The sequence below is a fragment of the Strigops habroptila genome, chromosome 7 (genome assembly GCF_004027225.2).
Source record: "Strigops habroptila isolate Jane chromosome 7, bStrHab1.2.pri, whole genome shotgun sequence".
NCBI classification, from domain to species: domain Eukaryota; kingdom Metazoa; phylum Chordata; class Aves; order Psittaciformes; family Psittacidae; genus Strigops; species Strigops habroptila.
In genome coordinates this window covers 49,157,252-49,180,209 of record NC_044283.2, presented here as the reverse complement: position 1 = coordinate 49,180,209, position 22,958 = coordinate 49,157,252, and the positions used below count along the sequence as shown (strand labels likewise).

The following is a 22,958-nucleotide window of genomic DNA, read 5'->3' as shown; positions in this document are numbered from 1 at the left end:
TCCATCTAACTGCACAGTAATGCTGGCTCATAAGCCAGATAAAGCACAAAAGACCAAACAAAACAGCCTTCTTTCCCCTTTTAAACACAGCAGGCCATTAGCATCATCACATTTCCCTTTCCTTCTTTCTCCTTGTGTCTTCATCTCCAGCCACTCCTCTTAAATGAATTTGTGCTGACAGCATAAACTCCTACTGCTTCTCATTCTTTATTTACTCCAAAATACAGGAACTTCTGTAAGACAAAAATTTTATCTTAAGTGTTGATTCCCTTCCCAAGCAAATCTCCTGTGATTCTCAAGATTACATTTCAAGAAACCCTAACAGTCTGGAGTATGGTATCAATTTTCAGATTTTGATTCAGAAAATTGTAGAATCACAGAATGGTTTGGGTCAGAAGGGACCTTTAACAATCATCTAGCCCAACGCTTCAACAACCAGCTTTAGCAGCACTGACTGCCTTGTCACTTGTAAAGAGAGATAAAATGAGTGAACCCTACAAGAAAGCTTATTAAAAGATGGGGTTTTAGTGTGGATGACATAGACAACCAGTAGATAACATGTCTTTTCAAAATCAAAGCGATACTTTTTATATCCATTCTCACAATCAGCAGAAGCAGCTGTTATTTTCATTCATGGAAATTCTGAGATGAATCACAACCATTAATTAATTTTCTATTTGAAATTAGAGCACCCAGGGGAAAAAAAAAAGTAAGAAATTAATAAATAATCTTTTGAAACCATTTATAAATAAGCTAAGTAATAAAAGTCGTAACTAGGGAAAAATTATGTAGGGAGGTAAGAAACAAATAGTGCCTAAAGCTAAAATCAGCTCTTGATATCATAGAATCATTGAATCATAGAATAGTTAGGGTTGGAAAGGACCTTAAGATCATCTAGTTCCAACCCCTCTGCCCTGGACAGGGACGCCTCACCCTTGACCGTGTCACCCAAGGCTCTGTCCAACCTGCAGTCTGTAACTCCTTACACTCTGTGGAGACTACAAAGTCAGCTACTATCTGCTAAGTACTTTCAAAATAGAATAAATTGTCTTACAAGAGTCTTCAAAAATCTCACTGCTGATCATGAAGTGTCCACAAAAGCAAGGTGAATCTTGAGGTACTCAGCATTACAGCAATTTTTTCTAATGGTATACTAAGCATTTTTATTACTGTGCTGTTAATCTTTTTGCATGGAAATTCTGCAATTGTCCAATTTTGTTGACCAAATTTTTAAAAAAGAATTTAAATTGACATGAAGATTACTAAAGCGTACATGGCAAAAAACATTACAGCCAGAATAAAACTACAACACACACACTGAAACAAGCAGAAGAAAAACATGGAGGAGACTGCTCAGCTAAATTTCATAAGGAAACTCCCAGCAAACACTATGGAAGGGGTGATAGGGTATAAAATTCTATCTTTACTTTTGAGCAAACTAATGAGGGAGATTCATCAGTGCCACCGGGAATGTTTTTAAAATAGAAGAAAAAACGACTATTAGTTCTCCTCATTTCAGTCTAACAGATAGGCAAAACAATTCAGATATTGATTTCGATTCAATTAATTGTGCTTCAGGGTTAGAAACATTCAACACTGAATTTTCATGGTAGCTAGGAAATCGGTTCTCTTTTAGGGAAACCTAGGTAAGCAAATGCACTGGCTATACATTTATTTACTGGTGGGAAGAAAGGAGGCAGAACAGTTCTGCCGATCAGGCAACATGACTCTGGAGGAAGAATTGGATTAAAAACAGTTTTGTCAGATCTTATCTCCCCTTTAAGTTAATCCTCTCTAGCTGTCATTTTATTTCAAAAAGACACTTATCCTGTGGCAGTCAATTGCATGTTAGTTTTGCAGGTGTTCAGAGTGGACTTTTTGTAACAACTACATGAATCAGCCACCCTGAGTCCTGTAGAAAATATGCACTTTAATACAGTACTGACTGTCTCTACCAATGTGTATATGATAGCTTTGTTTCATTAATGTGCTTCATTTTTACTTTTTTTTAGTCCTGTTTGGCTGGTTGAAGCAATTTGCTCTCTATGGGAAGATATTTGTCTCTCAAGAGGAACACAACAGAGGTGTTTATAGTGAAGCTATATAAAAGCAGGGAGGAAGAATAAACAATAACCAAAAGTATCCGATCTAATTAAAATAGCTGGTATAACAGGAGAATATAATTAACTTTGACAGCAATTTAAGAAATCAGGACCAAGCATAGCCAACACAAATAGAAGAAGAAAAGAATTATTACGTCTTTAAAAATCATGGGAGGCCAGCCCCTCAGTTATTTGTTTTAGTCCAGAAAACAGCGTACCCAGCAAGATCCCAAAGAAGAGAATGTCAATGACTGAGTTGTTAAAAGCCATAAGTAGCAGAAAGAAATTTATACGAAAGCATAATCAAACAATTGTCTGTGCAACAGCAAATATTATGAGATTCCCATAAAGTACATAATACATCTACTCAGTACTTAATCACTAAAGCTCCTCTTGTCTCAAATAAACATGCTAACAGTTAAACTATAATTTTCATAAATATTTGTAATAAATTATGTATGAAAATGTAGTGAAACTAAAGAGTTGTACTCAGACCCATGAATCTGCATTCCAAGTTACAGATCGGGATAGAAAGAGAATTAAGGATAGAAGAGGATATTTAAAAGCTCACTAAGTAGTTCCAAAATTTGAAGAAGAGAGTGCATTCAAATCTAGAATACTGGTCAAAACACAATAATATATTATAGCTTTTGCTGTTGACAACAGAGGCAGACCTGATTCACATCTCGCAACTGTGCTACCCTCTGGCATAGGCTAGAAACCAGCATCATGTGAATATCCATTTATAAAAAATGCCTAGACACCATGAAGCCAAAATGAAGAAAATCCAGAAAGAAGAAAAATGTAGAGATATGCTGTGACTTTCTTATGTTGTAAACCACACAAATGCTCCAGTTCATACTGGCTTTGGATGCAAACTTCAATGAGGGTCTCAGACTATCAACACCACAGGAAAGGATGTAAAACCACAGACGAGCATGGTATGATCCGCAGGATATATTGGTACCACCAGGCTTGTAACATCACGCAGGCATTTGTCTCACTTTTCACATTGCAAGCATATTGCAAGATGAGCATGCCCATATCCTGCCTCTCTTCAGCTGCTGATGTTAGCAACCTTAATTAAAAGACAAAACCAATATGCAGCCAACACACATGTGCCAGCTGAGCTCCTGACTACTAATACGCAACTTTACTTTTCATGAACAGCAAGGTACAGCCCTAGTTCCAAAATTCATAACACTGCATAGGAGATGCAGATGGCCATCAGCTCCTGTTCTTTTACATCTAGACCCTCTGTGTTGGGACAGATTTCCCATTATGTTTCCTCTTCATTTTAGATACTAAAATAAACTACCCTAGCAACAGCAAGCACTGCATTTTGCCCCAAGAACCCAAACACTACGTTGCAAACCTGGGTTTCACTCTCCTCCTGATACTTTCCTGAAAATACAGGAACCAAAAGGATTGCTTTAGGTTAGAGACACAGTAATGATGCATTTGATACAAATCTCTCTGAAGCTGACTTATTTCACCAGTGAGACTTACTTTCCACTTTCATTTTTCTGTAACTAAAATGCTTTATCTTCACACTTGTACCCTATGGTAAGTAAGTGCATATAAAATCGATACCATCACTCCATTCATCAAGTATAGGAAAACAGCATGACTTTTCGCATCCAATCATTCAGCCATCAGCTGGATGGCCTACACTCACAGCTGCAAGAGCATAAAAAGGCAAGGAATTGGACTAACTGGTAAATTCAAGAACTTTCTCAGATTTTTTTCTGAAGGGTAAAACCTAGCGTCCTCCAAGACCCCGCTTCACTTCTTGCGGATTAAAAAGAACTCAAAAAGACTCTTTTGCTACATTTAAAGATGAAAGTTTCAACTTGTTTAACATTCTGAACAAGTTTTCTGAGCATCCTTTTACTAGAGATTTGGAAGATCCTATGAAGTAAAAAATCCTTTAAGCCTCTAGCTCAGTTTGCAGCTATAAATTCTGTGTTTAATGTTGGAGAAAGACAAAAAAAGAAGATATATTTCATTACATGTATATTATCATTAACAACAACAAATTACAGTGGAGCATGCTGAAGGGGATGTATTCCACCACAAGCTATGATGTAGAGAATAAGCTCAAAAAAGGCAAGTATGGTCTACAGGAGCGTGCAGGCCTAAAAAGCTCAAATGCTTTTCAAAAAACAATTGGTGAGAAAGATGATCTTAAAGATTAGAGCGTTCAGCTTACTTATAAGAAAGACAAAGGAGCAAACAGCCATGAACAGTGCATGATCTAGTTTTAGCCTCTGAAGACCAGCTCTCCTAGATAAATTCCAGTATAATCAATATATATTGTTATGATAAAATGACAGGAAAAGGAGGTAAAAACAGCATTAGGCAAGTTCATATGGCTGCTGCTGATCCTTCACCTTCATCACTGCCATCTAATAGAGAACTGCTTGAACAACTCCTGCCTTTAGAGACTTCAGACTTGTATTTTATGTAAATAGGATTTTTTCAAAATTCCCAGAGATCACAAATTTTTACAAAGAAAATACTGAAAATCTCTGAGGGAAATCATAATTAATATCTGCATAATGGAAAAATTACCTTTTTCATTATTATTAGCATCAACTAACTACCAGCTACTGCTATATTCATCAGTGCCCAGAAAATTATGATGTACATACAAATGTGCCAAGCCATCAAGTCACCTAATGGAGTATCCAACGGGCTTAGCATGAGACCTGTGGTAGCTTTCCAGTCCATCACTGGATCAGTTCATCAATGCTGAATTCAATCGACAAATTCTTTCTTGCCCTACCTTCAAGTTGCCTTGAGAAGAAGAAACTCTTCAGGCAGTAGAGTTCATTTTAAAAAACCATAAAACCCAGGGTAGGTTTTAAATGGTAGACGAATATGCTTTTACTTTTGCAGGAAACACATGGATGTACACAAAATAATGTTACCATTTAGCTCTTATGCATTATGCAAAGGTATGCAAGCATTACTCTTCCTTTTATCTAGGGAAAAAGTAATGAAGCGTGATTCAGTAACATGTTCAAAAGTCACATAGCATGTGCATGGCAGAAGAAGAGAAACCAGCTTTCCTAAATCCCAGTTTGATGACTGCTTCTGAATGTACCTGGGACTGGCAGTCCATGGCACACATGTAAAAGGCAAACCAGCAGATTTTAAATGGCAGAAGATCAAAAGCTCAGATTTACAAGATTTTCAAGTAACTAATAGCTGAACTACAGGTACAGCTGTGCCACAAATAGAAGCAAGGTACTACCTAGCACATGCAGTTAAGGGATTAGATGATAATTTATTCTCCAAAGCTAATTATGTGGACTTGATATCTATCTGGAGTCTTCTGCCTTTCTCTGCTATGTATGTTATCTGTTCACATCTGAACAAAAAAACACTGAACAAAACCCATCTGCTTCTAGTGGAAACTACAGAATTTTTGCCATAGGTTTCAGTGGAAGTAGCACCCAGGTGCATTGGATTCCTATTTTCAGCTGCACTCACTTCACCTCTGTACACACATGCTTATATACATTTCTATACATGTCTACAGATTATGCTTGACTAAAACCAGGATAATTTTCTTTATTAATAAAAAGAGAAGAATAAAACAGTTAAATGTCAGTGTAACATTCCTTAGGACACATGTAAAACCCAATGTGCATAGCATCATAGAGCAAGGTATTAAAAAAAACCCAAAAAAAACCAAACTAAACACAAAAAAAACCAAAACAAACAAACAAACAAAAAAAAAAAAGCCAAAAAAACACACAAGAAAAAAAGAAAAGACTGAGCTTCCATGAACTTTGGACACACAAAGGCTGAACAAACCTTGCAGGGAAGAAGTTGAGTAAACTTTCCTAATTCACAGCAAATAAGTTGTTGTGTAGAGTGGTAGGTAACACTAAAGCAAATCCCTGTCACAACCTGTGATTTGCTGCATGATCAGATCTAAAGCTAAAACCTGGTAAAATAATAACCATGTCACTATATGAAAAAAATGGTATTTTTTCAAATACTTAAGTTTAAAATGACCTGTTATTTTCAATAGAGGAATAGTGATAAAATAAATACCAGGACTTGTGCCACCAGGGATAATCTTATTTCACAGAATAAATCTTATTCCTCATTCTATTCATAGTAACCATTAGGAAAAACATGGTGAAGGTTCAATAACATAAGGCATTTTTAAATTACATTTGCTCCTAAAACATTCACCGTCTCTTTTTCACTTGCCTGGTACATTGCAAGAACTCTTCAGTACTTCATTTACATTCTTTATTCTATTTTACCTATCCATTTTAATATTTCATTTATAAAGAGTTATTTTATTCATGAAAGTAGTAATGTAGCTTCTCTTCATTCAAGGTAATCTTATTTTAGTACTGTCCCACATCAGCCTAGGTTATAAAAAAACAGTTCAATTCGCCAAAATCATGTGCAGCAGATCTTACTAATGCCTAAGAGCTACATAATTTTAATTTTCTTTGAAAATTAATATCGACAAATAAAATGGCACCTATACAGGTTGGTACAATAAGCATGTCTGCATACACATGGGTCAACATACAGGACTCATTGCTAAAACTCTCAGATTTGGCAGCTGCGAGTTTTGTTGAATTTTAATACATTTTAAATAACTACAACCCAGCTCTGTGATGCATGGGAGCTTAATTTTAAATACCTGTTTAACAGTAAACATTGCCAATATCTCTAGCATAATCACTTGCACGCATGAAGTCCTGAGACTATGGGGCTCAGTAACTTCAAGTTGATTGCAGAATGGAGCCTTTGGAATAATAAAAAGTTAATATTTTTAATTACACAAACATATAGTGTGCAGTGACCTGAAAAGCAGCACTCTCTCCAATCTGGGAACTGACAATGCTCACTGCATTGATGGCTTGAAATAGTCAAGACCTCACAACAGCCTTGATGGTTATACACATTGCCAATGCTCTGAATTTCTGCTAGAAAAGCTGTTGAATCTTGACACTGCAGTTATAAAGTGTTCTCACCTCTTTCTCTAAGAGGTCACTACCCCTACAACAGAACCAAGGGACATAGCAAGGGGCATCAAGGTGTACAGTCACATCTGCCACGCTTGCCGCTGGGGTGGTAATCCCTCCATTGAGAGGAAGAACTGACAGCTGGACGTGGCACAGTGTTTTCAGGACCTAAAACCAAGACCTTACAGAGCTTGCCTGTCAAAACTCCAGCAAAATCCCTGGCTGATGCCAAGGCTCTTTCACCCATGGCTTACTGGATTTTCAATGTGTAAAGTCTGCTAATCAACATAATTTTCCTCTATATCTGAGAAACCGAATCAGCTGCAGCATCCCTCCCTTGTAGTCTTGTTATCAGCTCCCAAAGTCTTTGCACAGAACACCACATTCAGCTGATAAGGTAGTTTCCTTAGCAAAACAGAAACAAAGTTGCAAGCAGAGCTGTCCTGACAGCATACTGACCCAAGTGAGAATATCTGGCTAGCTTCCTAAAGTCTTGCTTCCCTAAGTTGTTTTATTATCACCAGAACCTCTGCTGCAACCTGAGTTTCCTGGCCTGTTCCTCTTACTACCCAGCCTTCTCACACTTAGCTTTAGAAATCCTTGTTTTGCAAGGCAGGCTCTACACAGAGGTGGCTTCTCTCTGACCTTTCCTAAACCTTTTCTAGTGTTGTTTTGTGATGCCTTTCTGACAAGACTAACAAGGTGACAGAGACTTCCTTGGCCAAAAGGGTCCCTGCTCTTTTGCACCAGGTGATTTTTAATACTTTTGTATTGTGTCACTTGACCCTGGATTTTTGCTCCAATGCTGAGCTGTCAAGGACATCATATTCCTTTTTCTCTGTTTGTCTTCATATCCTGCAAATTCATCAGAGATCAGAAGAATGTGTGCAAAAAAAACCCACCCCAAAATAAAAAACAAGTGGCACACTGTTCACATCAGTCACCAGTGATGTCAGACAGCATAGCAATTTTTGTTCAAGATGGTTGACTCCAAAGTGCTTTTCAGTAATCACAAAAGTTTCAGTGGGAATATTTTGCTTCATCTGTGGGACCTGGGTGATTATTTGAGGGTACAGAAAGATCCCAATCTACTGGGAAAAAAAAAATAAAATAAAAAAAAAAAAAATAAATGAACAAGCCACCAGTATATTCCTGGCATGGCATTTTCCCAGATGCTGCCACAAACTGATCTGGGAAGAGGCCCCAGTCTCCTCCACCTCCATACATCCACACCCCTTACTCCCACTAAATGTCACTATTTCAGCTGAACTTTCCCCTTCTGCCCCTCCATCCCCAGCTCAAAGCAATGAAGGACATTAGGGAATTTGGCTGGACCCTCTCTCTCTCTCACTTTACATTAATCCTGTAGTCAGTAAGAAGAGATGCTGTGATACCTGCTCCCAATTCTTCCTGCCTTTCAATGCTCTACAGAGGGCAAATTAGTACATAATGGTTAAAGAGAAGGAGGGTTTTATCTCTACAGCCAGAACAGTGTATTTACATCTTAATCCCCATTTTCTTGAGTATGTAAGTATAGATCTCATCTCTGCGAGGTTTAGAGATGCAAAAGCTGGAAAGAAAGAAGTGATCTGACATAAAAAAGCAATGCTGCTTAAAAAACAATATTAAAATTAAACCCAATATTCTTACTTAAAAATAAGAATTTCAGAGAGTCGGAGCAGAGATAAATTCTACCGCAAGGAATCTCCAATTTACAGACTGCCTATTTACACAGGCCAGTATCTGACTATTTACTCTGGAAAAGTTGTTACTTGCATAGTAATCAAGCCTACACTTACTACAGCTGTTGCAGCGTGAATGAATCCTCTTCTCAGATAAACAGTGAGGGAGTTCAGCCAAATCAGCCATCTAAGAGGGACCAAAGCAGCAGAGACTATGTGAGGTCTGGGGAAAGAGGCTGACAGCTGAATCCAGCTAGGCAGCCAAAAGCATCTCCTGGGCAGAAAGGCCACAAAAAACCCAAAGGCTTGTCTACATAAGCAGATGTTTCTCATTAACTTCTTCAAGTTTACATGTGAAATCTACCAGGTTAGACTGAACTTCCAAGTTAAAATAATCATGCACAAGGCAGAGTCTTTGGAATAAGCATGTCTATACTTGAGTTGTTTAGGAATATCTTTACCCATAGTCAGTCCACAAGCTTTATAACTTGTTTGTCCATAGAGTACAGCTGCTGGTTCAACTGCAAAACAACAGTTTTTAATATCCAGTGGTAAAACTGTCCCAGCAACTTTCTCCTTGCACAGACACTGAGTGTTGGAGTGCAGTTGTGTAGTTCATTCCAAACCACCAACAGAAATGAAGTACAGCAGTAATCACATTTCTATTTGAGCAACTCTTCCTATTGAGAGGCTCCTGCTGTCAGCTTTACTAGTCACACATCATACTCCAAATAAATGCTGTTATGCTGGCAAAACCTGTAACTGATGTGAGACACTCTCTTTGAGCCCCACTCACAAAAGAAGATAATGACCTTTCCTGGTAGTCTTACGGACTTCCAGGAAAGGAGAAACATTGAGAGTGTTTTGTTATTAGGGGTTTTTTTTGTGTGTGTGTGTTTGGTTTTGGATATTTAGTTGTGGAGAGGGATTATGGGTTTGGATTAGTTGGAGGGTTTGTTGGTGTTTTTTTGGGGGAGAGAGGGTTTGAGTGACTAATGCCAAAGTGACAACTCTGAAAGAAACTATTCACTTTCTTGACAACATACTTCAAAAGATGACAATGACTGCTACTATGCTTAAATGTGTAAAAATAAATGATAAAGTGTTTTGGGTTTTTTTTAAGAGTGTTTTTCTTGAGGAACAACAGGACTTGTGTTCACTAAGTTATTGTAGTTAGAGCCCTGAACCCTGCTGCTTTGAGGTTGAAATGTGAAATATCTTACGGAAAAATAAAACACTTGTGACTTGGGTGATGAAAACAGTGCAGAACAATCTAAAACAGGCCCACAAACTGTTTACATCTTAGAATGCACTGAAGACATTTAGTTAAAGCTACAAACCCTCATTTCTCAGAATTAGCAAGCTTCAGTGTGTAATAAGGACAGCAGACTGCCTAGCCAAATAAACAACAGGAAAAAAAAAAAAATCAAAAAGAAACAAAAAAGCCCTCTTCTGACTAATGTTCCTAAAAGGCATTCACTTGAGACTACATATGCAGAGTTAGTTTTTAAGCCTCAATTTCTGAAGACCTTGGCAACAGGAAAGCATGAAAGTAATGTAAGTTACAAATAGATCCAAAGAGAAATTATTGCAGAGAGAAAGTGTATTTCTACGGAACAGAAAACAAATACATTTTTTACCATTGGTTGATGATGACGTGTATACACACATGGGAAAAACCATATTTGAAACAGCACAGTACTGTGTAAAAAGAACCATGCCACTAATAAAAAAAATACATGTCATAATCGAATGTGATATGAAAGTCTTCTGTCACTAAATCCTGAACAGGATTTAAAAATTCTGTCCATACTGTTTGCAGTTTTTGTTTAAATGCATAAGCACAACTGTAAGCCCATTGTCTTAAATTCTTCATTCAGATCCAGCCCTTCATAAATTCCATTACTCAGTAATGTACATAACAGATCATTATCAAATATTATTTAAATAAAAATTGAAATGCCAATTGGGTAGACGCATTTTATCCACAAATACATATTATATATATTCATATAAATAATAATAAAATTGTCACTTGTAAAAATTATCTAGTGAGGGACACAATGAGCAAAGAAATAGCAATGTAATATCCATAAGCTTCAGCAGAAGTTGGAGTGCTGATTCTTCTGCATGTTTCCTAAGTGCTTTTGCTCATGCAGACTGTAGCTATACTGCTCGGTGTGTACACTGATAAGCATGGAAACATGCCTTTGCATGATGATCTTTGAAATGAAAATATTTACATTCTTAGTTGGAGTTTTTGTTTGGTTGTTTGGGGGGTTTTTTTTTGATTGTTTTTATGAAGTCAAATAAACTGAATGTTTTGACAAACAGCTGTAATCTTGGTGATCAAAACAAGAAGTTACCACTGATAAACACATACCTCTGTTATGAATGATTTGGCTGTCGAAGGGTTCATTATAAGAATAGCCCGTCTCAGAGTATCCCGGTAGCGGTTCAGTTCTTCTATTCGCATAGTGGCAAAGAGCCCCGTGATCATTTTATTGATGTTGTTTTCTACTTTCTGCAATGCTACATCCATTCCCTGTTGAGATACTTTGTCCAAAAACTCTTGTATTCCACGGATATCTAGGCAAATCAAAAGCCAAACAAGATGTTAATTAGTAAGTGGAAAAAAAGACACAAAGAACTGCTCAATTCATCTCACAGAAGTGTTTCGTCCAGTGTCAGGTAGACAGACCCCTTTGGGCTTTAACTTAATATTCATTGGAGCTCTTCCTGAGCTATGCTCATAGCATTTTTTAAAGTACTAAAAGAGGAGAAATGGCCACACATCAGCTACTGTGCAAAGGAACCATTAGCAAACAAGCCTACAAATATTTCTAGCGTGTTTAATTTGTTCTTTCAATCACCACACTTGTTCCTTATTTTTCTTAAAGGACTGACTTCTGTGTTAAAATCCATAACGAGCAGTGAAGCTATGATGACTGTATGATGACAGTGCTTCCTTCTAGTGAGGGTTGTTGGAAGGCAGTTGAGGGGGAGAAAGGTAGGAAGCAGATTATTTTCTTCTGAAGGACTCAAAACTATGCAACACTATGTAGTTTAATGTATCTAAGTGAAGCTTGGGACTGTTCACTCATCCAAAAGTCTTAATGTTGTTCTAAATTGCACAGCTGTTTATTTCCTTCAAAACCAAAACAAAAACGACATAGAGTTGCAATAGTACTGCCTGCCCTCGTGTGGTACTGCTACTGCTGGTGGAATTTAACAAGTTCTTCCATAGCAAACTGCTCTAATAGACCTTTCTGGCTAATTCTGAGTAAATCCTTCTTTAAAAATTACTTGGAAGAATTGATCAGCAAAATACTGTATTCACCAGGTAGCTTGTAATATCTTTGATGTCCCCCAAACTGAAATGGCTAGGTACCCTTACACTGTGATGCTGGTCCTTTGAAAGGCTTTTTCCAGTAGTGAATTCCACAAGTGCAACGAAAAGGCTTGATTCCGCCCCCCCCCCCCCCCCGCTCTTTTGAATGGCTTTATCTAAACCCCCAAACTTGAAGCTTAAATTTAAAATCATTCAATGACTTCATAATTTAGAGCAGGGTCTCCTCGACCTCAGAAAAATCCCTCCAGCCTCAGGGAGTCCTCACTGTCTGACCCCTACACACCACTGCAGGTTCTCAATGTGTTTTCTGGAGCTAAGTCACCAGTTCCCTGATATGTCTCCTCTCCCCAGCACTTGCTCAGACCTGTTCTCCCAGGGGACATTCAGCAGGACATCCTTCTTTCCCTGCTGGCATGCCAGCCTCCTGCACACCCATCCAATCTCATTTACAGAAGCAAGATACAGCCTTAGAGACAACAAAACAGATGCTGACACAGGCACTAGTTATGAGGGGGAAAGGGGAGTGTGAGGAAGGAAACCAGTAACCCATCACAGAAAGAAATTCCTGAAGAAACACTTCTTTAAAAAGAAAGGTTTCTCAGGGTTTAGGGGGCATTTGTGGTTAAAACTCAACCAAAAAGTATTTCTCACATTAGAATACCAAATCTAGTCTCTCCTAGGTGTGTGGTGTTCAATCCCATCCCTGGGAGACTGCAGTTCCTGCTCTGCTTCCCTCCTACACCCTTGGTGCTCTGTCAGTCCCTTGTCTTCCAGGGGAATGGTCAAACCTGAGGCCACAGGCTGATCATGTGTCTTTCTTCATGAAACACCTTATATTTGAGAAAGCTTCCAACTAGATTTTCATAACGGCTTGGCTACTGTGAGATCTTTCATCCTTACATATCATCTTTCCTACTCTCTGCCCTTATACCTGGGGAAGGGGGAAGGGAGGAAGGCTCTATTTAATCCTAACATAGAATGAGTAAACATAGGATGAAGAAGCTCAAAAGGGTTCATACTACTAGAAGCACTTTAGGTGCAATTGGCATATGATGCGAGAGGACAGCAAAATCTGGAAAATCAGACTGAAAGCAGACTGGAGGAATGCTTGAGCACGATAGACTCTAAGCCCTGGAAGAGCTATTACATGAACAGCCATAAACTCTGTCAGGAAAGGGCTTTTGGCTGGCCCTTAGGATGGTCTATTTTGCAGGTGATACAAGTGACATGGTACTGGTACATTGTGATAACAGGTAACCCCAAGAGAAGCCACAGAGAATAAGGGAGCATGTAGCTATTGTTTACTTTATCAGGATTGCAGTAGCTACCTTCTCAGGGGTACACTGACAGGTGACAGCTTTTAGAAGAACTAAAGTTCATTTTAAGATCAGAGAAAATAATCAAAATACCTGAGCTAGAAATCTTTTCGCCAACTTTGCTGGAAAAACTGCACCAAAACTAAATTTAAGCTTTCCCTTTTCCAAGCCCAGCGAATACTCTTTTTACTGAGTTACACATTTGAGGATTTGGGAGGGCCCAACACACTCTGAAAGTTCAAAGGTTCTGACAAACACCAGTGATTTTGGTATTTAACTTCAGGTTAAGGCAAAATAAGATATTTGGGTAGTTCTGTGTTTCACAGAAGTCCAACCGGTCCTATCAAAAAGATCTGAGGCTTAGATATTCACACTCTGATTAGCTTATTTCCAGCCACAAACAGTTCCATAAGGAAAACTAAGGTCTGCCACCACGGAAGAGAAAATGCTCTGCCTGTCTTCCCAGGAGAGATGTACTCACTAGAGAGTGTTACAGATAGCCATCCTCCTCCAGCACCAGATTATTGAGATACTTCAAATTACAAAGAAATAACCATGTAAGAGCTTATAATCAAGCAGTCCATAAAAATAATTCAACAGGGTTAGCCTTGGAAGTTGGATTGCCACAGTCAGAAAGTTGGGTTTCTTATCTAAGTGCTCTAAAATACCATGAACTGGAAAGAAATGGTATTTTAGGCATTTAAGATATTTTAGGCATTTAAGATATTTTAGGCATTCAGCACTGCAACCCCATTCTTCAGACACTGCTGCAATACCAGTATTACTAAACACTTGAAGAATAGTTTAAACATGAATAAAATACATGCTTACCCTAAAAATAAAGTTCCATAAGAGAATCAGATACTAATTACAGCTTCTATTTAATATCTAAATCAGGAAAATTAAATTCAGTCTAATCAGAGATGTTAGAATTTTTTGGCACTTTAAATACCAACAAGATTATTTGAACTGCTACAAACATGCCTAGATTTATGCAAATGATAAAATAACTTATTTCCACTTTAACCCCTTCATTCTAGTGTTTCTGAGGCTCATTGCCCAGAATTACTCAACATCTAGACAAATGGAATAAAAACCTGGGTAAAACTGACCAATTGGAGTCAAAATTATTGAAGTACAAGCAACGCATGTAGATAGGATCTAGGTACACTATCTAAATATCAATGGGAAAAGTTACTTAGGCTATGAAAGCCTTTTCAAAACCTTAAATTCTATAGCATATAGAATTTATTGTTCTCTGTCACCAGAACAGGTTAAGTAGGAACCACCTAAGTTTTATTTGTACTTTCAAAACAAGATCCTTTGACCTTAATTTATAAGCACACTGGAGTTATTGTTCGATATTCTGTATAATCTGTGTTGTCCCAGAAGACAGATTATGAGATCAAACAGCTTTGTTTGCCACAAATATAAACAATGCAACAATTATATTGAATCTTCACCAAATGAAGGGACAAAAGGAACAGAGGTCTGGTAGTATTCTATAGTTCTACATTTATTATCACTGATAGCAACAGTATGGTATCAGTGTAATAAATACACTTTTAGGAAATCGCCACAATTCTAATGGAAAAGATATCAGACCATTCATAAACCTTCTTTACTACTTCTGCCTTTGGCACTGATACAACACAAAGCTGTGGGCAGGAATAAACACACACTTTGTGCATACCCAACTTATCCAGTAGAAGAATGGAGGTATTGGAACATTCACCTGCTGCTGTGAACCAGCAGAGAGCACATAAAAGCACCCTGCTATTTAAGTGCTATTTAAATCATGATAGTGCTTCCAATATTTCAGCAGCAAGTCACTAGCAATGATCATATTCAAAGTGTATGCCAAAGAACAGATGCTGCCACTGAATGGGCAGCATTATCTTTCCTGTGTGGATTGTCTCAAAGTGGCACATATCCACAGTGCACTGTGGAATCATCTTTCTAATAGATAAACTCCTTCTGCAGAAAAATCTGGCAAGCAACCTGTGTCACAGATGGCTCTGCTGCGGAGACACAGGACTGTTCATGTCTGGAACACAGGTGTTTCTCGCCCTGAATTTGCTCACCAACCTGCTGCCCAGCCAGAAGACGCATTTCTATTTTCTATTTAAATCAGATGAGTCACAGTCATTTCCAGAAACACAGAAGAGCTGCCCATTATCACCAGTATCACTCCTTGCTGATGAAAGCCAAAGTTACCACATAGACCCAGACCAATGCAAGAGCCAAAGTTGCTATCTCCCCTCCCAACTCAGTGTCACTACTAATTAGTATTACGTTTTCTGTTTTTTTCACTGGAAGGCCATCACTTCCATTCTACACGTGTGCACAAGAACATAACACCATTCTGCAGTCATACTCAGCATCAGCTATATGGTTAAAACAGGCTGGAAATTTAAAAGAAACATCACATTCTCTTAACCAAAATTGTGGCTGATTTAAGTGATTGTGAAGTTGGCTTGGAAAGTGTAATAAACAAAGAGCAAGGCAAGCAAAATTTATCAAGGATTTTATCAGAAATTACCTTTCCCGACTACCCATACATACCCACGCCATCACAAGGCAGAGGTCTGTATGAAGGCTTTGTGGTCTACACTGCTGGTGCACAGAAGGTTCAATACTGGATGCACCAGACTGGCTGCAGCCACAGCTAAGGTGTGTGAACAGAGCATCCTGCATGGGTGAGCACAAGGCCTCCTAAGCTCTCAAGACCTGACTGATACATTCAAATGCAGGTACTCAGCATAATACTAGGCAAGCCGAGATCTGAGTCAGGTGCCAGCTTTACTACAGACTTATCATTACTGTGTCAGTTATTATGGAACTGACCTAAGAAAGAACTTAGGAAATGAAGCGCAAGTCAAATCAAATGCAAGCATCTAAAGTCACACTGTCTTTTCATCAAACAACTTGTCAATATTGGAGAAACCACAAGAAACAGGGAAGTATCTTAAATGCTGTTGCAGAACATGCCCAGGGCAGAGCTAAGCATCCTTCACAGACTACAGATCCTATACCTAAATCTCCTTAAATGACCAACCCAAAAGCAACACTCAAACCTCACCTAAGAAAAACATTAGCACCATTTAATGGAAAGCTCACCAGCTGTGTGGCAGAAAATATGCACAGTCAGCTGGTAGGGAAAAGGAGCCAGTATTTTCAGATCTGGAGGATTTAAAATCTGCAGCTTTCCTCAATACCAGATTACAGGAGAAATTGTGTCTTTGCTCTCTTTTCATTGAGGTCTTTACATGGCACACATGACTTCCATGACCTGACCTTAGTATTAAAAAAATTAAAAATAGTCCTTCCACAAGGGTTTATTTTTGATCATTGGATCAGGTTTTCCTCTCATTTCTTCTCTCTGGTCCTAAGTAACCTTCCTTTGCCATCTCTGTTTCTATGCAGAGGAATAAATAATTTCAGAGGGGGCAAGTCCCCTAAATCCATCTTGGGGAAAGTCTAATGATCATGATAGCCTAGAACAAAATATGCTGGGGTTCAGGCACGTCATATAGGAAAATCAGTATGTATACACATACAGATTTTATAAACTGTACAAAAAGAGCAGCAGATATTAAATAAACAACTCACATGCTAAGTACCTCTTACACCCTAATAAAAAATGAGAGATCTAAAAATTAGAAGCAGATGCAAAGTTTCTAAAAAATTTTCTCATCACACTGTGGCCAGGAGAAGAGAAAGATGGCACTCTTCACTAGCAGTAATGAATTAATCCATTCACTTCTATCACTGTATTCCATCTAAATTACAAGGCACTCAACTCAGCACTTTGGTTATCTCAACCCTGGTTTATAGTTATTAGCTCATCCTCCCTCTGATACCATTTCAGATCTGAGAACATTTTCCTCACAGTATTCAGATGATTCAGCTGTGGCACTAAAGGTGAATGCACCTGTCATAAATATTCACTGGCTGATTTACACAAAAGAACACTTTATTTGCACAGTTGATGAGAAAAGGCATTGTATAACGAATGACACTGTTCAAATTCTTATCAAGAAAGCTTTATAAGTCTAGCACAGTGATTCTTCCTTTCACAATGATGGATAACATGACAGCAACTGTTAATTATGGAAATGCACTGTACACAAGGGAGATGTGCAGCTCCAGCCAGACTCTGATGGTGCCAGTGCTCTGCTTAAAGCCTTGAGCAAAGCGTTTGCATTCCTGTGCACATGCTGATATTTATTAACATGGTTAAGATCGACACTGAGAAAAACAACAATTCAGCATGATGATTCAATAACAGTCCTTCATACAGCTTTCACAGCAGTGGGATTCCTTCTCCTTAGTCAGCTTATATGTAATTCAGCGAGCCTCCAAAGCAAAACAAAGACATTAAAAAGCCCCCAAATCTACATAGCTTTCGTATTAGCATGTGGGAATTGAGAGGGAGCAGTTACCTGAACTGTTTCAGCTGGATAATCTAGGTTCAGAGACTATAGCAGCAGACAAACTCATAAGTAAATTCAAGCTCAAATGTTTAATTACATATGAAATCTCCTTTATATTATCAAAATTTCTGGAACCTAACAAGTAGGGATGACATTTCTTGGGGGAAACTGAAAGTTTGTAAATGCTAATACTGACTGGCTTTCCCCTCTCTTGCTTGCAACTTCCTGAAATTTCACTTTTCAAAAAAAGAGACAAACTTTCTCAAATTTCTTAACATCATCCAATTAAGAAAAAAGAAAAATATACTTTCTTCCCATTGTTCTATTCCAAATCATAATAAACCCAAATAATTTCAATTTTGTTTGCTATGAACTATGGTGGCACTGCTGAAATATCTATGTAATCCTTATTTTAATGGATCATCCAAGTGTCATTTACATTAACTTTTTGTTTCACGCCACATGTCAGTTATTAGAGATTACCCTTTAAATATGAAAAATCAGTACAGATAGTCTCAAGTAGCTGAATCAATGTTGGGGGGAAACATAGCAACTTTTTGAGTTTTCAAATCATGCAAGACTTTAAGTTTCCAACCTTACTGGTGATTGACACAAGATTTTTCCTTTGACTTTCTCATTTTTAACTAGAAAGAAGGAAAAAAAACCCCAAAGGATGAAAACGATAAATCAAATTGAAGCTAGAACTAATCCTTAAGAGTATCAGCTGCTACCTTAGCTTCTCAGAAATAAAAAGGGAGTCAGACTGTGATTACCCCTCACTCGTGGAGGTTGACAAAGCAATATACTCTATAATCACATAGTTTTGACTGTGTAACCTGCTTTCTATGTCTTCATTCAATTTCTTCTTACTACAGTTTGCATTAGAGATTCCAAAAGGTTTCTAGGAGTTGTCTTTAAGTGAAACAACCTCTTTCAGAGAAATAAACTTTCCCTGCCAAGTGCCTCCAAAGATGATAATGGTTTAGAGTGAAGTGCTGTTTATCTTCAGCATTTACTCTCTTTAAAATCACACCAGACTTGAAAAATTGTACTTAAATCCTATACAACTGTACAACAGAGCTCTATACCTCTGCCTAGATATATACCTTTATTTAATAACATGTAATCTATACTTCTGTTTGTATGATACATCAACTCTCCCTGTAATCACTACTGCTCCCTGTTGGTTTTCACAAGTATGAGGAGCTGTGCATCCCCTTCCAAGGAGGTGGCGAGGAAAGGCAAAGTGAGTGTCCTTGCAAACTTCCTGGTAATAAACCAAGTGTTACTATGTGTGTTATAATCTTATTTCAGACAATTTTTTCTCTTTGCATCCCTCTGCTCTGCAATAATGTTTTCAGTCGGTTAAAAGTTTATACTAAAGAAACAGGAGTATGAGTGGACTGATGCTGTGAAGAACATAAGCTATGAAAGCCATGTTGATAAACTAAGATTTAGAAATACTGTACTAAATATTTTCTAGCTTTTTCCTGTCTGTGCTTCCTCTTTTTCTTGACTGGTTAGAACTCTCAAAAAGAAATTTTCTTTTTCGATTTATGATACTATCTGACATTTATGATGTTATTATGTTTAACTCATGCCTTTTTTCCAGTGGTGGTATAATTTCTTCCATTAAACATGCGAAGTACTTTAATAGTTTCTTCATTTGATAACTGTTCATTTATTTAGCTGCCAAAATATCAGCCTACAAACACCGTTTTAATACTTCTGAGAAGATTTTAAAACAATGCCTTGAGAGTTGAAAACTACTCAGCAATCTATAGTGGAGGTCAGTACAAGGTTTAGGTGTTCAAAAAGTCTTCAAATAAGTCACTTTTAATCTAACATTTGCATATATGAAAGAAATCTCATCTCTCTGCAAAGCCTTGAGATAGCATCTCATTTACAGTGATTACCCATTACATGGATATTAGGAGAACATCTACAGTTTTATTTTGACCTTAGGACTGTAATTCTAGATATAATAAAAAATTTGGTCTTCCTTCCTTACTAACACAACACAGAGAGTTGCCAGGCCAAGCCTCTGAATATTTTATCCAGCAGTATGAATGAATGACAAACCCTTTCTTACCTTTCTACATGTTCACTTGTAGTTCCTGGAATGCATTTCCCCAACTATTACGTGGTTAAAAAGCAGAAACATGGCCATTGTTCCACTAGAGAAATTTTATAGAATAGTTCAGTTATCTCAGAAGTTGGGTGATTCTAGGGTCAACCAAAACGTATATTCAATTTCCAGTGGTAATGTCAACCAGCAAAAGCAAGTTGTTGCAAAGGTTTCACAGTTATATCACAAGTTAGCAGCTAAGTGACACATTGAAGTTACACAGATGAAAAATACATGTTCCTTTCTCTATATGGATGACATAATAAATACTAATGAAAAAAAGTTTGATAATAAGCTTGAATTAATTATATGTTTATTAAGGCACCATGAAGTGAATGAGTATGGGAAGATGGCAAAGAGCCAGATGAGTAATAAACAGTTTTAAGACTGTCTGGAGACAGACTTGAGAATATTATAGTCATTAGGCAGCTGAAAACAGCCCCAGGGTAATTATAAGCATTTGCAATTGATTAAAGAGATCATGATTCTTTTATGAATCTTTATTAAACTTGCATTAAGACTTTAAATTATTTGAAAATGTTATGGTTTCAAACACATGTTTGTCAGTGGTCATCAGATATATGCAAAATGTGTGTAGAGGAAAGTGTCAATGGAAGTACTTAGAAACATAGAACAGTTTAGGTTGAAAGGGACCTTAAAGTTCTAACCCCACTGCCATGGACAGAGGCACCTTTCATTAGACCAGGTTGCTTAAAGCCCTATCCAACCTGGCATTGAACACTACCAGGGGTGGACCATCCACAACTTGTCTGGGCACCCTCCACATTAAAGAACTTCTTCCTAATATCTAATCTAAATCTACCCTCTTTCAGATTAAAAACCATTCCTCCTTGTCCTATCATTACCTGCTCTTATAAAAAGCCCCTCTCCAGCTTCCTTGTAGGCCTCCTTTATGTACTGGAAGGCTGCTCTAAGGTCTCCCTGAAACCTTGCTGTTGACCACAACTCTCTGAGTGCAATCATCCAGCCAATTCCTTATCCACCTAGTGGTCCATCCATCAAATCCATGCCTCTCCAATTAAGAGACAAGGATGTAGTGCAGCACATTGTCAAATGCCTTGCACAAGTCCAGGTAGATAATGTCAGTTGCTCTTCCTTTATCCACCAATTACTTTACATATTTTTTAAAGGAGATACAAAGAGTTCAGGGCCCATATGTACAGATGAGCATCATCTCAGAACAAGCAGCCCTCTTACAAAACAGGAGGCAGCCTCTCTGCAAGCAGCTCAGCCTTTTGAGTTTCAGGTAAAATCCCTTTTCCAGGATTACTAAAGAACAATACTCTTAATCCTATAGCACTATATGGAATTCATTTGAAAACAACCACCCTCCTGGGGCAGGGATGGGGAAAATGGTCTCTTTTACCTTCTTAGTTTCACAGACTTCTCTACTCAGGCTGGAATCCTCAGAAATACAGATCTCACTGTTCTCCTCCTTGAGACTGTATTTTGTGTTTTTCTCCAAAATACTCCCTCAGATTGAGCTTGAGACATCTTTTTAGTGATGTGACCAGGTACCTCACACTACTGCCCTCATCCTTTACTGGTGCACAAATAATCTGAAACCCCTGTGTATGCTGAGGGCCAAGAGGAGAGATCCATGAGCAAGTTTTGTGAGACAGATGCCCTCTAAATTCCTTCCTAGTGCTAACCTCCTCCCTTTCCTTTCAGTGAATTCTTCGGTCACTACTTCAACCTCCATTTGCTATGGGAATGCCTCACAGAGCAAATCCCCTTCATAGCCTTAATGCTGGTTATGTTTCATTTCTTCACAAAAGTTAAATTACCACCTAAGGGAATGGCAAATATCCATTGCCAAATAGACATAGTATTAGTAGGAAGGTCAAAAAATTGTAAGCAAAGATATCTTAGTCCCGGAATCAGTAAATAGCACATAAATCGACTGATGATTGCATATCAAAGCCACACTGGGCTGAAAAACACAAGATTAGGCCAGAAACTGGACAGAGAAGTGGGGTTTCATAACTTTTTTTTTTATATATATAAAATACAGATGGGTTTTAAGGTATTACTGCCATCGCTATAAAAGAGAATAGGAAATAAGACAAAAATCATTCTCCAGAAACAGCCTAATTCCCCCAGCTTTTCCAGAAAACGCGTAGAATCTTTCTATCTGCTCTGGAACCAATAAAACATTAAAAATTAATGTTTTCAAACAGCTAGAGTTTCTCTCTTTCATCTTGGAGATGCAGAGATACCTACACTGTAAATTGCACAAAATTCACGATAATGTTCTTGCAATGATTGACTGGTTTCTTCATAACGAATTTACCACTACAGAAAAGTACCTACGCATTCCTGGAAAATGCAGTGAACTGAAAACTGCCTGAAGACTAAGACAAAAATTACAAAAGCTTTCCCCTTGTTGATACACCACGGAGATAAAAACCAACAATACACTGGGATTCTAGGTCAATTACTCTGCTTATATAGCCCTGGTTCACACATTCGTATCTGAAATGACTATTTGTTTTCCTCTGCAACTGAATGTCTAAGGGTCTTTTTCTCGCTACTGTTTGGGGACTTGCCCTTGACAGATGCCAGTCCATGGATGAGGCTCTTTCAAACTCTGCTTTGATTGCTTTGAACTGGAAACCATAAAGTAAAAATGTAGTAAATTGGCAAAGCTTGCTCAAAATGATTAGAGATTTCAGTGGCTCTTTTTACAAATGTAAACTCTGCAATTTCCAAAGATATAAGTTATAGACTTACAGCATCCAGTCTGAAAATGCCTTCACTGAAGAGAGTGCTGATGGTCCTAAAGAAGAGTTCAGAGACTCAGTGGAGGGACTGCCCAGTCTCTACACCTGCTTTTAACCAGGAGATGCAGAGCTACCCTTTGCAACACAGTGATCGTATAGTTTGAGCTGAGAAGTCAAGAATGAAAAGAGTAAGAA

At 38.0% G+C, this 22,958-nt stretch overlaps 1 protein-coding gene across 5 annotated transcripts in view; it reads right to left on the bottom strand.

The window, feature by feature from the left end:
• Positions 1–22,958, bottom strand: part of GRID2 (glutamate ionotropic receptor delta type subunit 2) — a 744,842-nt gene that overhangs the window by 269,704 nt on the left and 452,180 nt on the right. For all 5 annotated transcript variants that reach the window (XR_003992319.2, XR_003992318.2, XM_030492665.2 and 2 more), the window contains exon 4: positions 11,171–11,376. Coding sequence is in view for 3 of the 5 variants with exons in the window: in XM_030492665.2 (XP_030348525.1) it covers positions 11,171–11,376 (206 nt within the window). In the remaining 2 variants the exon portion in view is untranslated. The remainder of the gene's footprint in view (positions 1–11,170; positions 11,377–22,958) is intronic.